The 13,424-nt window shown below is 44.3% G+C and overlaps 1 protein-coding gene across 1 annotated transcript in view; it reads right to left on the bottom strand.

The window, feature by feature from the left end:
* The window catches only part of MYBPC3 (myosin binding protein C3), a 423,360-nt gene that overhangs the window by 300,834 nt on the left and 109,102 nt on the right, over window positions 1-13,424 (bottom strand). Inside the window, exon 8 of the mRNA XM_085646556.1 lies at window positions 2,646-2,690. Coding sequence (XP_085502682.1) covers window positions 2,646-2,690 — 45 coding nt within the window. The remainder of the gene's footprint in view (window positions 1-2,645; window positions 2,691-13,424) is intronic.

Raw genomic sequence — 13,424 nt, 5'->3', positions numbered from 1 at the left:
AAAGAAAGACAGAACACAACAGAGAAATCAATAAGGAAAGATGGATACAACAAAGAAATCAGTAATAAATGACAGAACACAACAAAGTAATCAGTAATAAATGATGGAACACAACAAAGAAATCAGTTAGGAAAGACAGACCACAACAAAGAAATCAGTAATGAATGACGAGACACAACAAAGAAATCAATAAGGAAAGACGGAACGAAACAAAGAAATCAGTAATAAATGACGGAACACAACAAAGTAATCAGTAATAAATGACGGAACACAACAAAGAAATCAGTAAGGAAAGACAGAACACAACAAAGAAATCAGTAATGAATGACGGGACACAACAAAGAAATCAGAAATAAAAGATGGAACGCAACAAAGAAATCAGTAATGAAAGACAGAACGCAACAAAGAAATCAGTAAGGAAATACAGAATGCAACAAAAAATCAGTAAGGAAAGACAGAACGCAACAAGGAAATCAGTAAGGAAAGAAGGAACGCAACAAAGAAATCAGTAATGAATGACAAAACACAATAAAGAAATCAGTAATGAATGATGGAATGCAACAAAGAAATCAGTAATGAAAGACAGAACACAACAAAATAATCAGTAAGGAAAGACAGAACACAAGAAAGAAATCAGTAATGAATGACGGGACACAACAAAGAAATCAATAAGGGAAAGATGGAACGCAACAAAGAAATCAGAAATAAATGACGGAACACAACAAAGTAATCAGTAATAAATGACAGAACACAACTAAAAAATCAGTAATGAATGACGGAACGCAACAAAGAAATCACTAAGGAAAGGCAGAGTACAACAAAGAAATCAGTAAGGAAAGACGAAACGCAACAAAGAAATCAGTAATGAATGACGGAACACAACAAAGAAATCAGTAATGAAAGACAGAACACAACAAAGAAATCAGTAAGGAAAGACGTAACGCAACAAAGAAATCAGTAATAAAAGACGGAATACAACAAAGAATTCAGTAATGAAAACGGGAATGCAACAAACAAATCAGAAAAGAAGGAAGACACCTGGGAAACTTTCATTGAAGGACAAAAACCAACAAGGAAAACAATTCTCAAGAGCAGAACCCAAGAGACCAACCGAAGCATGGAGACCAACAAAACATCAATAAAGGGCATATTATGGCAATCAAAATCATTATGAAGCAAAGAACCCGTAAAGAAACTAATAATGGAGGAGACAACCCAACATCCAAACTAGTGATGGCCAGAACCCAACACACAACCCAGTAATGACAGCCAGAACCCAACACACATGCAAGCAATGAAGGTCAGGACCCAGCAAGAAAATTGAGAAAGATAGACATACCCTAAAAACATGGGGACAAAAACCAACAAACGAACCAATAATGAAGATTACAATCTAAGGTTGCCATTTCACTCTATGCCAGCATAGACACTGCCCCGAGTTTGTTAACTTTGCCTTAGTACAAGTTGTGTATATAATAATTGTGTATAATTGATGGAGAGAACCTTCTCCCCTGTCTGTAAAGAGCGCCATTTCACTGTGTGTCATCAAGGACACTGACCCAAGTCCTAACCCCCCATTTGACAACCCAGTGCTTTCTGGGTATTGCAGCATGGCTTGCTTCCATTGACCAAATTACTCAATCACACATAATAATTAAAAGCCAAGAAATGGAATAGATGCCTGTAATGACATGGAATGAGGGAGGCACCCTAGCAAAACCCAACAAACAAACCAGTAATTAAGAAAATTCCAACAAACAACTCATTATAGAGGGCAGAAGCCAGCAAAAAACCAGTAATGAGTAACACAAACCAGAAAAAAACAAGAAAGGCAGAATTCTGCAAACAACACAGTAATGTAGGAAAGAGCACAATAAACTGAAGGGCAATGAAGGAAAAAACAACAACCAAACCAATAACAAAGGACAAAAGCCAGAAAACAAACCAGAAATAAAAGACAGGAACGAGCAAATGAACAGGAAATAAGGAGCAAAACTCAAAAGACAAACAAATAATGAAGGAATATATGTAGAATTCAACCAGTCAAGAATGACTGTAATCAGCAGAGACACCACTTCATAGGGAAAAAACTCAACTAGGAAACAAACAAGTAATGCATGGCAGAACTAAAAAACAACCCATTAATGGAGGAATATTCAAATAAAACAGCAACAAAGAAGAACCAAAGTCACTCGATAAACTACTATCTCGGGAAAGATCCCAGCAACCAAACCAGTGATGAAGGAAACGGCCCACTGAACATATCAGGAGGATATACAGAATGCAATGGACAAACTGGTAATCAAGGACAGAGCCAGGCAAAGAAGCAAGTAATTAAGACGGCAGACACCAAACAAATTCATAATGAAGGATGTTCCAGAATGTTCCTGACATAAAACAGATCATGTTCAGCTTAAACGTTCACAAGTGCAAAAGACCGACTTCAGAGGTGGCCTGTAGGGTCATACAGGCCCAAGTGTATCAACCACTGTGTCCTGAGATGAACTCATATTGACAAAAGTTGTATAAAATATCTGTTCCTGAGCTCAGTATAGTTTCTTCCTGTTGCACCTGAGTAGGGTCACAGCATGAGAGAGAGAGGCTGGTGCATGGGCAATGACTGAAGCCGGGTAAATCAGGTCTACCTGATGCAGAAGGAAGTCTTTCTTCTAAGTCCTCCGACCAAGCTCCTGGAGGGAGTTACAAAGAGAGACAATAAAGGGAAGCTGAGGTTAGGAGGGCCGATCTCACGCTCACATGCTCTGCCGCTCTGCCATGGGCCTGCGTGGACGTGAGCTCCCTCGCCTCAGGGAAACCCAAGTGAAACTCCTGTTGAGGGGACTCCTCTGCCCAGGAACGAGTGGTGACCACGGGCTGGTTGGAGCATTTATCAAGGAGGGTGAGGGGGTGGGGGGGAGAGCTCGAAGGAACTGCATTTCCCCACCCGCTCGCAACAATGAAGAATCTGCAACCATCCAAGATCACCACAACAATCCAATCAAACACATCAAAAGCACACAAACTACAAACAGGTCAAGCATCTCACTAACCCACCCATTCACCACCCGATGATATTCAGCGTATACACGGCATCAAGCCAATGTCCAACAGAAAACCACCCAGCTGCAGATTTTCAAAACTTTGACACAACACAGCAAGGAATGTTACTGCACTGCGATGCGTCAAAGGGCGAGAGCAGAAATGTGCCCTACCTACTACGATACGGCAGAGCTCAGCTCTCTCGCAGAGCTGGTGAACTAATGGCTGCCTTCCTGCACAAAATCTATTCTTAGAGGATATTCCTCTTTGGATGTGTGCTGCGTAATGTAGCACACATCCAAAGAGGAAGTGACGGGGAGAACTAAATATATTTCTCCTTGTTACACCAGCCTCTAGTAGGAGCACCATTCTCCTTGGTTACTGGTTTTAGTAAATGAAGGTTTGTGTCAGAATACATGGCTGCATGAAAAGAAACACCTTTTACTCCACCCATGTAACACCTCCCAGACGCAGTGTAATTTAAGGCAGCGCAAAGCGTTACTTTTCTTTACAAGGCAACGCAAAGCCACGCATATTGGGCTTTGCGTGGCTGAGTAAATGCCAGAATAGAATTTGTGCTCGGCTGTGTCAAAAAAGAGATGCAACCACGATGCAAACTCTTAGTTAATTCGGGCCACAATCTTTGCAAGAAGAGTTCAACATTTAATGCAAAGTACAGCTTCGCGGACCAACCCTTTTCGCTTAACACTAAAGAAAATGATGGCATAGCCTGGCTGAGAGTATTTGAGCAGTCAAGGACCACCTTACAATACAGAGCTCTCCACAAATCTATTTTCCCCACAATATTAGTCACCCCGTATCATTTGCCCAGTTCTCGTAAGCAGTCTAAATCACCTGGGTGGAACAAAAACTAAAAATTACTGACATAGAATCCAAACAACCTACAAAACTGAAAACAAAAACTCAGCTTCAAAGAAACAAATACATCTCACAAGAGCAATCCAAAACTCCACAATCACAAACACAATACAGCAACAATGCCCAGTTATGAAGATCTTTGCTGCTTACGGCATTAGCACTCCATACTACTCAAAGGTTACCTAAACAAGGACTAAGCCGCAAACGGTACCATATTCAAGAGCTCTACAAAAAAAGAGAAAAATATATTGTATGTACAAATCATGGCCTTTACTCAAGCTTTCCAAGTAACCAATCTCAAAAGTGTTTTTGCAAACACTTTACGGTTTATTCTAGTTAAATATCTTTAATTTTTTATTGCAGTTAAAAATTTAAAAACAAGTTCATCAACAACCAATCAACACGTTTCGCCCATGTCACATCAGGTATGTCCCAGGTGTTACAGAGCCCAGTTATGACATGCATTTTCTTAAAGGATTCCCTTGTTCTCACATATGGTGATGCTAATAAAACCTAATCTTGCTACTTCTTTAATGACTGTTGCTCATATAACCTGATAGCCCTGAAGAAGTCCTGATGTGATAGGCATGAAATGTATGTGCTGTCTGATCATAAAACAATTCGCTTTGTATGTAAATGTATAATTGCAACAAGAAATTGAAGATGTATACTTTGAACAAACTGTAAGGTAAAGTCTTTGAAAAAAATATATTTTTGAGATTAGTTACTTGGAAAGTTTGAGTGCAGCACATGATAATTTTAAAATCACTACAGAAACAACTGCAGTGCAATAAAATATAAATAATAAATGCTACATTAAAAAACAACTCAACAGGTGACCAACTCAAATAACTAACAGCTACAATACAACTCTCCACCATAAACTGTTCAATCAATGAATCAGTCAATGAACCAATTAATCAACTAATTTACTAATTATGCTTGAATAATGTGGCATTTTCAACTATTATACATTTCACAGGTGGGACTGTACTTTCACAATCTCGGTGCATTAAAATACAAATGGCTATATTAAAAATAGCAAAGAGAAAAAGTCAGTTGGCCACAGAGAACATAGTTCGCCCTTCCCAAGAACTCTGCAATACCCTGTCAAACGACTTCCACAGCTATATAATCACAATCTACAACAACCTCGATCCCCAACCCACTTAGAAATCAACAACCTCCGCCCACCCACTGACACCACCCACTCGATCACTACGTGGACTCCGATCACCAAGACAGCTACCATGTCCTCTATCCACTCCAGAGCACCCATGGACCCATGCCCACACCATTTCTTTAACTTCGCAACCAAAGAACTCAGTGCGTAACTCATCAACATCCTCAATGCCTCCATCAACACGGAGGCCTTCCCCGAGAGATGAAAACACAATGAGGTCTGACCGCTCTTTAAGAAACACTCTGCCGACCACAGCAAACTCAAAGACTGCTGCCGCATCTTGCTGCTTCTGTATCGTACCAAAGATCTCTAGAAGACCTTTAACCACCAGATCACTGCACACCTAGAAAAAACAACCTGCTCGATACCTCACCTCCCAATCCTGCTTCTGCACCAAACACAGCACAGAGACCGCCCTGAGCACCGCAACTGGCAACATCAGATCCTTCCTCGACAGTGGTGAAACAGCAGCCCTGATCCTCCTTGACCTCTCAGCGGCCTTCAACACCACATCTCGCCACACCCTTATCAACAAACTCACCCGCATTTGCGTCCAGGGGGACACCCACAAATGGATTGCTTCTTTCCTCATGGGAAGAACTCAGAGAATCCACCTGCCACCCTTCACCTCAGAACCGAATACCATTATCTGCAGCATACCACAAGGATCGTCCCTCAGCCCCACACTGTTCAACTCCTACATGCCACCCCTTGCGGGTATCGTCAGAACCCACGGACTTAGCATCATATCCAACACAGACGACATACAACTCATCCTCCCATGGACTTAACATCATATACAAAACAGAAGCTACACAACTCATCCTCCCATGGACTTAACATCATATACAAAACAGACGACACACAACTCATCCTCCCATGGAGTTAACATCATATCCAAAACAGACGACACACAACTCATCCTCTCTCTCACCGAAGAACCCTCCACCACCAGAACAAACTTATGCAACTCCATGACCAGTGTCGCTGGCTGGATGAGGATCAACTGCCTAAAACTCAACACGGACATGACGGAAGTGCTGATCTACGGGACGTACACCTCCCTGTGGGACAACAGCTGGTGGACCCCTGCACTTGGACCCGCCCCCACACCAACGGACCACACTCACAACCTTGGAGTCATCCTTGACAATAAGCTCACCATTAAGCGCCAAATCAACGCAGTCTCCTTCCCTGCTTCCACACCCTCCGTATGCTCCGAAAAATCTTCAGATGGATTCCCGTCAACGCCAGGAAAACCATCACCCAGCCACTCATCACCAGCCGCTCGACTACGGAAATGCGGTCTATGCCAGCATCACCAACCAACTCCTCGAGAGACTCCAGATCATACAGAATGCAGCAGGCAGACTCATCCTCATCTTCCTCAAGCAAACCTCCTCAGGAACCTCCAATAGTTCCCCGTCCAGGAGAGGTGCCAGTTCAAGCTTCTGACAGGCCTGCAGAGCCCTACACAACCAGGAACAAGCATACATCAACCACCGTGTGAACTTCCACTGACTGGCCAGACACCTGCGCTCCCCCTCTCTGGCCCTTGCACCCCCTCCCCTGCATTCGCCGCAGCCATAACGGAGGTTGTGTCTCCTCCTGCCTCACTGTCAAGGCCTGGAGCCCCTCCACCTCCGAACATCACCCTCCCTGGCGGACTTCAGAAGGGGACTCAAACCTGGCTTTTTGTCTGAGACCAGCTACACCTCAGCACACGGATACCCTCAAGGGGGGAAGAGCAGAGCTTTATAAATTCCTGGTTGACTGATTGACCCCATCAAATAATTCAGAAAAGCACCAAGTATTCTTGCACACATTCACGATTTGTATGAATCCTTTCACTTGTTGAAAGTAGGAGTCAATCCCTAATTTCTGTGTACTCATTCCATGAAAAGTCCATCAGTTTCCAGGAAGTCAGTCTGCTCTCTCCTTTCCTGTAACTATGTAGTGTCTCTTCAAAGAGAAGGCCTGGCTAGTGAAAGGATATCTTTGGTAAGTGACTCCGCTGTGAGCTCACCAGTCCGCTCACTATCGATCTCTGGCAGTACGGGTTTTAGTTGGTGGCGACAATTGTACACCAAAGATCCCTGGATCATAGTGGGCTTGAAAGAAAACCCTCGGGACAGAAATAATATTACAGCCTGCTTAGAATCCATATAGACCAGGAGGACAGATATACTGATATACTGGTCACAAAAGTGGTTGCAGACCGTCAGCTCACTAGCGATCTCTTTCAGTTAGGCGCATAGTCGGTGTCTTCTTCAGCAGCACGCAACAATCAATCAATCAATTCATATTTGTAGTGCACGGCTAATCACCCGCAAGGGTATCCAGGCACTAGATTGCTGGGTTGAGCCAAAAAATCAGGTCTTGAATCTCTTCCTGAATTCCACCAGGGAAGGTCCTGACCAGAGGTGGATGGGGAAGCCTGCTTCAGGCCTTGTCGGTGAGGTAGGGGAAGGAACGGCCTCGCTGAAATTTTGGCAGATGTTTGGTGTCTGTGCGAGGGCGAGAGAGGCTGAGCAAAGGTCTGTAAAGGGTTGGTGGAAGTTCAGGTGGTGGATGATGTATGCCGGTCCCTTGGTCGTGGAGGGCTTGCTAGGGGTGTGCTACTGAAGTGGTCAGTGGAGATGTGGCAATAAAAGATGGTGTCTTTCAGAGTAAATCAGGCCCCTCAAAATAGCACTATTAGCACATCATAGTGGGGTATCCCTAACGAAACTGATTTCCTTCCGTGAACGACCCTCACTCACAAGTGACAATTTCAGTCAATAGTTTAGCTTGTGCAGACCCCAAAGGGCCAAGCACAATTCTTTTGCACCTGCAGTTCATAAAACAAACTCATCTAACCCGATATTTGAGTTAGTACTTTATTATAAGATATTAAAGCTCAGAAAAAGTGACCAAGGTTTGCCTCCTGCCTCCGAGGTGTGCTCTGTGAAAATAAGGTACTTACTTGGAGAGATATTTTGTTAAATGAATTCCTTGTACACCCTGCTGCAGGTGCATAAAACAGGTGCCATGCTCTGTGCTGCACCAGCAACGACCATCATGACACCGCAACCACGCGTGCCCTTAGTCTTCACTATCTATCTTCACAGTAGGCCACCAGGAGCTTCTTGTGAAAAAAGAAGACTTTAGCTATCCTTCTTTGCCTGCAATTGACTAACATCCGACTCCCAATAGTTCAAGTTGTGCTTCACACACCGTTTCAAGTTGTGCTTCACACCAAACAGTTCATCCTCAATACTTAATGTCCTTCTGCTTGAAACTGGTATGTTTGCTTCAAGATCAGTCTCCCGGGGCATCCAGGGGTTCTAAATCTTCTCGGGCTTGTGGTAGCACATGACACAACGGACCATGAGGTTCTCCTGCAGGGACCACACAGCTCCGCATTGGATCCCATCATTCCTATCGCATCATCGGCAAACGGCAGGATTTGACACAACCGCACCATGGACAGATTAGCTCGGGTGTGGTGATCCTCAGAGCTCATTGCTGCTCCTGATCTTCTACGGCGTCAGTGTGCATCCATTGTTGAAGGTTAAAGGAGAAGACGAGATGCTGTTCCAGAGGTGTTTCTGTGACAAGCATCTCAAGATGGAGATAAACCCATAAATCGAGAAAAGACGCAAACTCTCTCAATCACATCTATCTTAATGGCCAAAGGAGACTTTGTTGTGTCTCAATCGAGCCACCTCGGGTTACCGGTAATGGTAACGGAAGGAACAGCAAGTCCTTTCGAAAGGTTGATGTGCAAAGGAGAAGCAGCAGCCTCAGCACATTGTCGTCGATGACTGAAGCCCCATCACAGCTTCAGTCCTTTATTGAAGACGGTGCAAGTAAGTGCAACAGAGTCCAGCGTCCTGGGTAGGACGCGGCTTGACTCACATCAACAGCAACACTTTCCAACTGCATTATGAAATGGATCCATCTCCAAATGTAGCTTATGAGGCTGATCTGCTGTTGGTGCACGGTGGGAGAGGAGAGTTTTCTAAGTGACAGTTTAAAATATTCAACCACTATCTGATGATAGGAATTTATCCACTTGATTGTGCTAAAACCACCTACAGAAGATTATATTCTACTAGCATTAACACATCCTAACTCCAGATCATCTCCCCTTTTGAACAAGCCTTCTTTTGGTGGGCCAGCACATTACCTACCTTTATTCTGCAAACAGTTCTCATGACAGTCACTGGAATTAAAAATGAATGCGTTGTCTCCCGTGGGAGTAACGTCCTCTACTCAGCACTCCGAAGTTGTCAAGATTCAAATAATGGTGATCCAGGGGGTGATAGATTGTTTCACGATAATTTCTTTAATTCACAAATGTATTCATTTCCAATTCATACTATTTCTCACATAGTATTGTATGTTTCTTTTCAACAATTTCAAAATATTTAAGCCCTATGCATTTCGGGCGAACCCTTCTTCAGGGGACTTGCATTCTTTCATGATATAAACGTCAAATTTCTAACAAACAGTCGTGGGAACCCAAGGCATGATAAATCGTACACGAAGCTGTCGCGTCGTGAATTCAGTTAGGTTGCGATGTGGAACCGTTCGTGACGATCCACAATCCAACTGGAGTTTCAAGTCTCTGGAATTAAACATTTTTCCGGCTTTAGCAGTTTACGAGATTATCAAGTCCTTTAGTCATAGTGTTCCCATAATGAAAAAAAATGTGTGCACCAGTCACATCAAAGTGAAGGAGGACACTGCTGATGGCCAAGATCTTTTGATAAAAGGCTGCCACTTTTGAGGCCTCAGATCCATTGATAAAGGACTGCCACTATTGAGGCCCAAGATCTATTGATAAAGGACTGCCATCATTGAGGCCCAAGATCTATTGATAAAGGACTGCCACCATTGAGGCCCAAGATACATTGATAAAAGGCGGCCACTATTGAGGCCCAAGATCCATTGATAAAAGGCGGCCACTATTGAGGCCCAAGATCCATTGATAAAAGGCGGCCACTATTGAGGCCCAAGATCCATTGATAAAGGACTGCCACTATTGATGCCCAACATCCATTGATAAAAGGCGGCCACTATTGAGGCCCAACATCCAGTGATAAAAGGCGGTCACTATTGAGGCCCATGATCCATTGATAAAGGGCTGCCACTATTGAGGCCCAAGATATATTGATAAAGGTGCTGCCACTATTGATGCCCAAGATCCATTTATAAAAGGCGGTCACTATTGAGGCCCAAGATACATTGATAAAAGGTGGTCACTATTGAGGCCCAAAATCCATTGATAAAGGGCTGCAACTATTGAGGCCTACGATCCATTAATAGAAGGATGCCACCATTGAGGCCCAAGATACATTGATAAAGGGCTGCCACTATTGAGGCCCAAGATACATTGATAAAAGGCGGTCACTATTGATGCCCTAGATCCATTGATAAAGGGTGGTCACTATTGAGGCCCAAGATACATTGATAAAGGGCTGCCACCATTGAGGCCCAAGATATATTGATAAAAGGTGGTCACTATTGAGGCCCAAGATCTATTGATAAAGGGCGGTCACTATTGAGGCCCAAGGTCCATTGATAAAGGGCTGCCACTATTGAGGCCCAAGATACATTGATAAAGGGCTGACACTATTGAGGCCCAAGATACATTGATAAAAGGTGGTCACTATTGAGGCCCAAGATCTATTGATAAAGGGCGGTCACTATTGAGGCCCAAGATCCATTAATAAAGGGCTGCCACTATTGAGGCCCAAGATCCATTGATAAAGGGCTGCCACTATTGAGGCCCAAGATCCATTGATAAAGGGCTGCACTGTTGAGGCCCTAAATCCATTGATAAAGGGCTGCCAATATTGATGCCCTAGATCCATTGATAAAGAGCTGCACAGTTGAGGCCCAAGATCCATTGATAAAGGGCTGCCACTATTGAGGCCCAAGATCCATTGATAAAGGACTGCACTGTTGAGGCCCTAAATCCATTGATAAAGGGCTGCCAATATTGATGCCCTAGATCAATTGATAAAGGGCTGCACAGTTGAGGCCCAAGATCCATTGATAAAGGGCTGCCACTATTAATGCCCAACATCCATTGATAAAGGGCTGCACTGTTGAGGCCCAAGATCCATTGATAAAGGGCTGCCACTATTAATGCCCAACATCCATTGATAAAGGGCTGCCAATATTGAATATCAGAGTGACAACCACATCAACACATGAGCCTCACCCTAACATGAAACTTATAAACACACCACACTCTAGAAACACCAGCTAAGACACACATCACACCAGAAATCCAGCATCAATCAGATATAACAGCAGTAATGCACAATCATGTCACTTTACACATCTCACAATCACACAACCACACAGCACATTAACAATCATTACAAGACACAACATGCTCTGAAAAAGCAAAAACACAAACCTAACTCTAACACCCTGTAGGAAGCTGATCCTGTATATACTACACTCAAGTATGGTATAGTGTGCACAGATTCCAGGGACTCCCCAGAGCTATAGCAGAGGAGAAATGAGGTAACAGCTCTCTTCCTTGTAGTGCGGGCGAGCAGTGAGGCTTATCTAGAGGGTGCGTTCAGCATTTATTGTATTCACTCCATCAAGACTGATGCACACAGAGACTGAATCCAGACCAACTGGGTTAGTGTAAAAAAGATATACTTGTATTTTATTTCCACAACCAGGCAGGACTTGGTACAGGCAGTTAAAATGTACAATGGATGAATGTCCTGAACAAGAATAATCCAAAATATTAGACATTATTGTTGCTCAGGACATGAATCCGTTGTGCTTGTTGGGCGTAGAATTCTGCTCAACATAAGTGGTGACGGTGGATGGGCGTCATCTAGGTCCTTTGAGCATATGGTACTGAGAGCTCACACTGTACGCAACTCGTTTCCTAACCATCCTTTTTCTGTGGTAGTTAAAATGTACTTTAAAATGTAAAACTTTACACAGAAATGCAATTTGGAATGGATGTGGAACAGTCACAGTTTGGTATGGTTTCAAATAGCAGTTGAAATTACTCATCAATTACTTTCAGAGTACTTTTTGATTACCTTTAGATTACATTGAGTACTGGGGTGATATGCCTAGATACCACACCTAAGGATCTCACAATACAAGGTAAGACTTCTTATACATTGCATTTTAGATCACTTTTCCCATACAAAACAACAGTTCAACACTTAGAACATTTAAGGCTCAAAATCTCATAACATGGGTTCCTGTGGAAACAAATGGTTACACAGGTAAGTAAGCGCCTTACAAGTTGGGAGTTTTGAGGGTTGAGACCAAGGTTCCACAAGGTCTAGATGGGCACTCGAGTTGCGCCACCAGCGGCACTGGGGCGGCCGAGTGCAGGGTGCAAGGGCCCAATGTTAGTCAATGGGGCTAAGGGGGACTTTGGTTAGGGACTGCCGACGGGCAGACCACTCGGGTTTGGGAGCAAAGCTCCTGGGGTTAAGGTCAGCACTGTAGGGGCCAAAGACTAGCACATGAGCAGCCCCACCTGCAGCCCAGGGGCGGACAGGTGCCGTGTGCCAAGAAGATGTTGGGGACCCTGTGATTTCCAAAGGGGACCTTCGGTTCAGCAAAGAGGCTGCAGGCTCAGGCAGGGAGACTTCCTGAGGGGGCCACCGGCTGAAGAGCTAAGCCATGATCTTGGGAGATGCCTGGATACCATTGGTTGGGCCATCCAAGGCCGTGGGGCATCGGGTGCTGGGGTGTCTTTTGGCGTTGATTCTTCTGACCACTTCCAGTTCCGGTCGGGCTCTTCGGACTGCTTCGGTCATGGTCGGGGTCTTCTTACAATCTTCAGTCGCACTTGGGGGTACCCTTCAGGTTGGGGCTGTATCTTGAAGCAAGAGGGAGGCTTGGTATTACCAGATCCCAGGTCAGAATTGCTGGGGAGACCTCCTCGTGGGGTTGGGCCACTCGAACTCAGTCTGTGGGCATCGAGTGCAGAGTGGTGCAGAATCATGGAGCCACTGGGGTAAGGATTCTGTTCTTGGAGTCTTTGCAGAGAAAATCTGGTGCTCACAGGACACAGAGTCTGTTAGGTGAGTGCAGGGCAGGTCCTCCGGGCAATGGGGGAGCTGCTGGCTGCTGGACACGCCGGTTTCTTTGCTGTAGGCAGGTCGGAGTCAGGACAGGTCAGTAGGGTTGGGGCCAAAACAGTTGGTGTCCTCTTCTTCCTGGGTCAGCACAGCTCTTCGGTCCTTATTCTTTCGTCCTTGAATCTAAGGACACTAACACTTAGGGGTGTTAAAAGGGTTGTGCTGATTACCTTCCCTGAGGTGGGTGCACCCCCTAG

This window comes from Triturus cristatus, chromosome 3_1 (genome assembly GCF_964204655.1).
Source record: "Triturus cristatus chromosome 3_1, aTriCri1.1, whole genome shotgun sequence".
NCBI lineage: Eukaryota > Metazoa > Chordata > Amphibia > Caudata > Salamandridae > Triturus > Triturus cristatus.
This window is presented reverse-complemented; position numbering and strand designations above follow the sequence as displayed.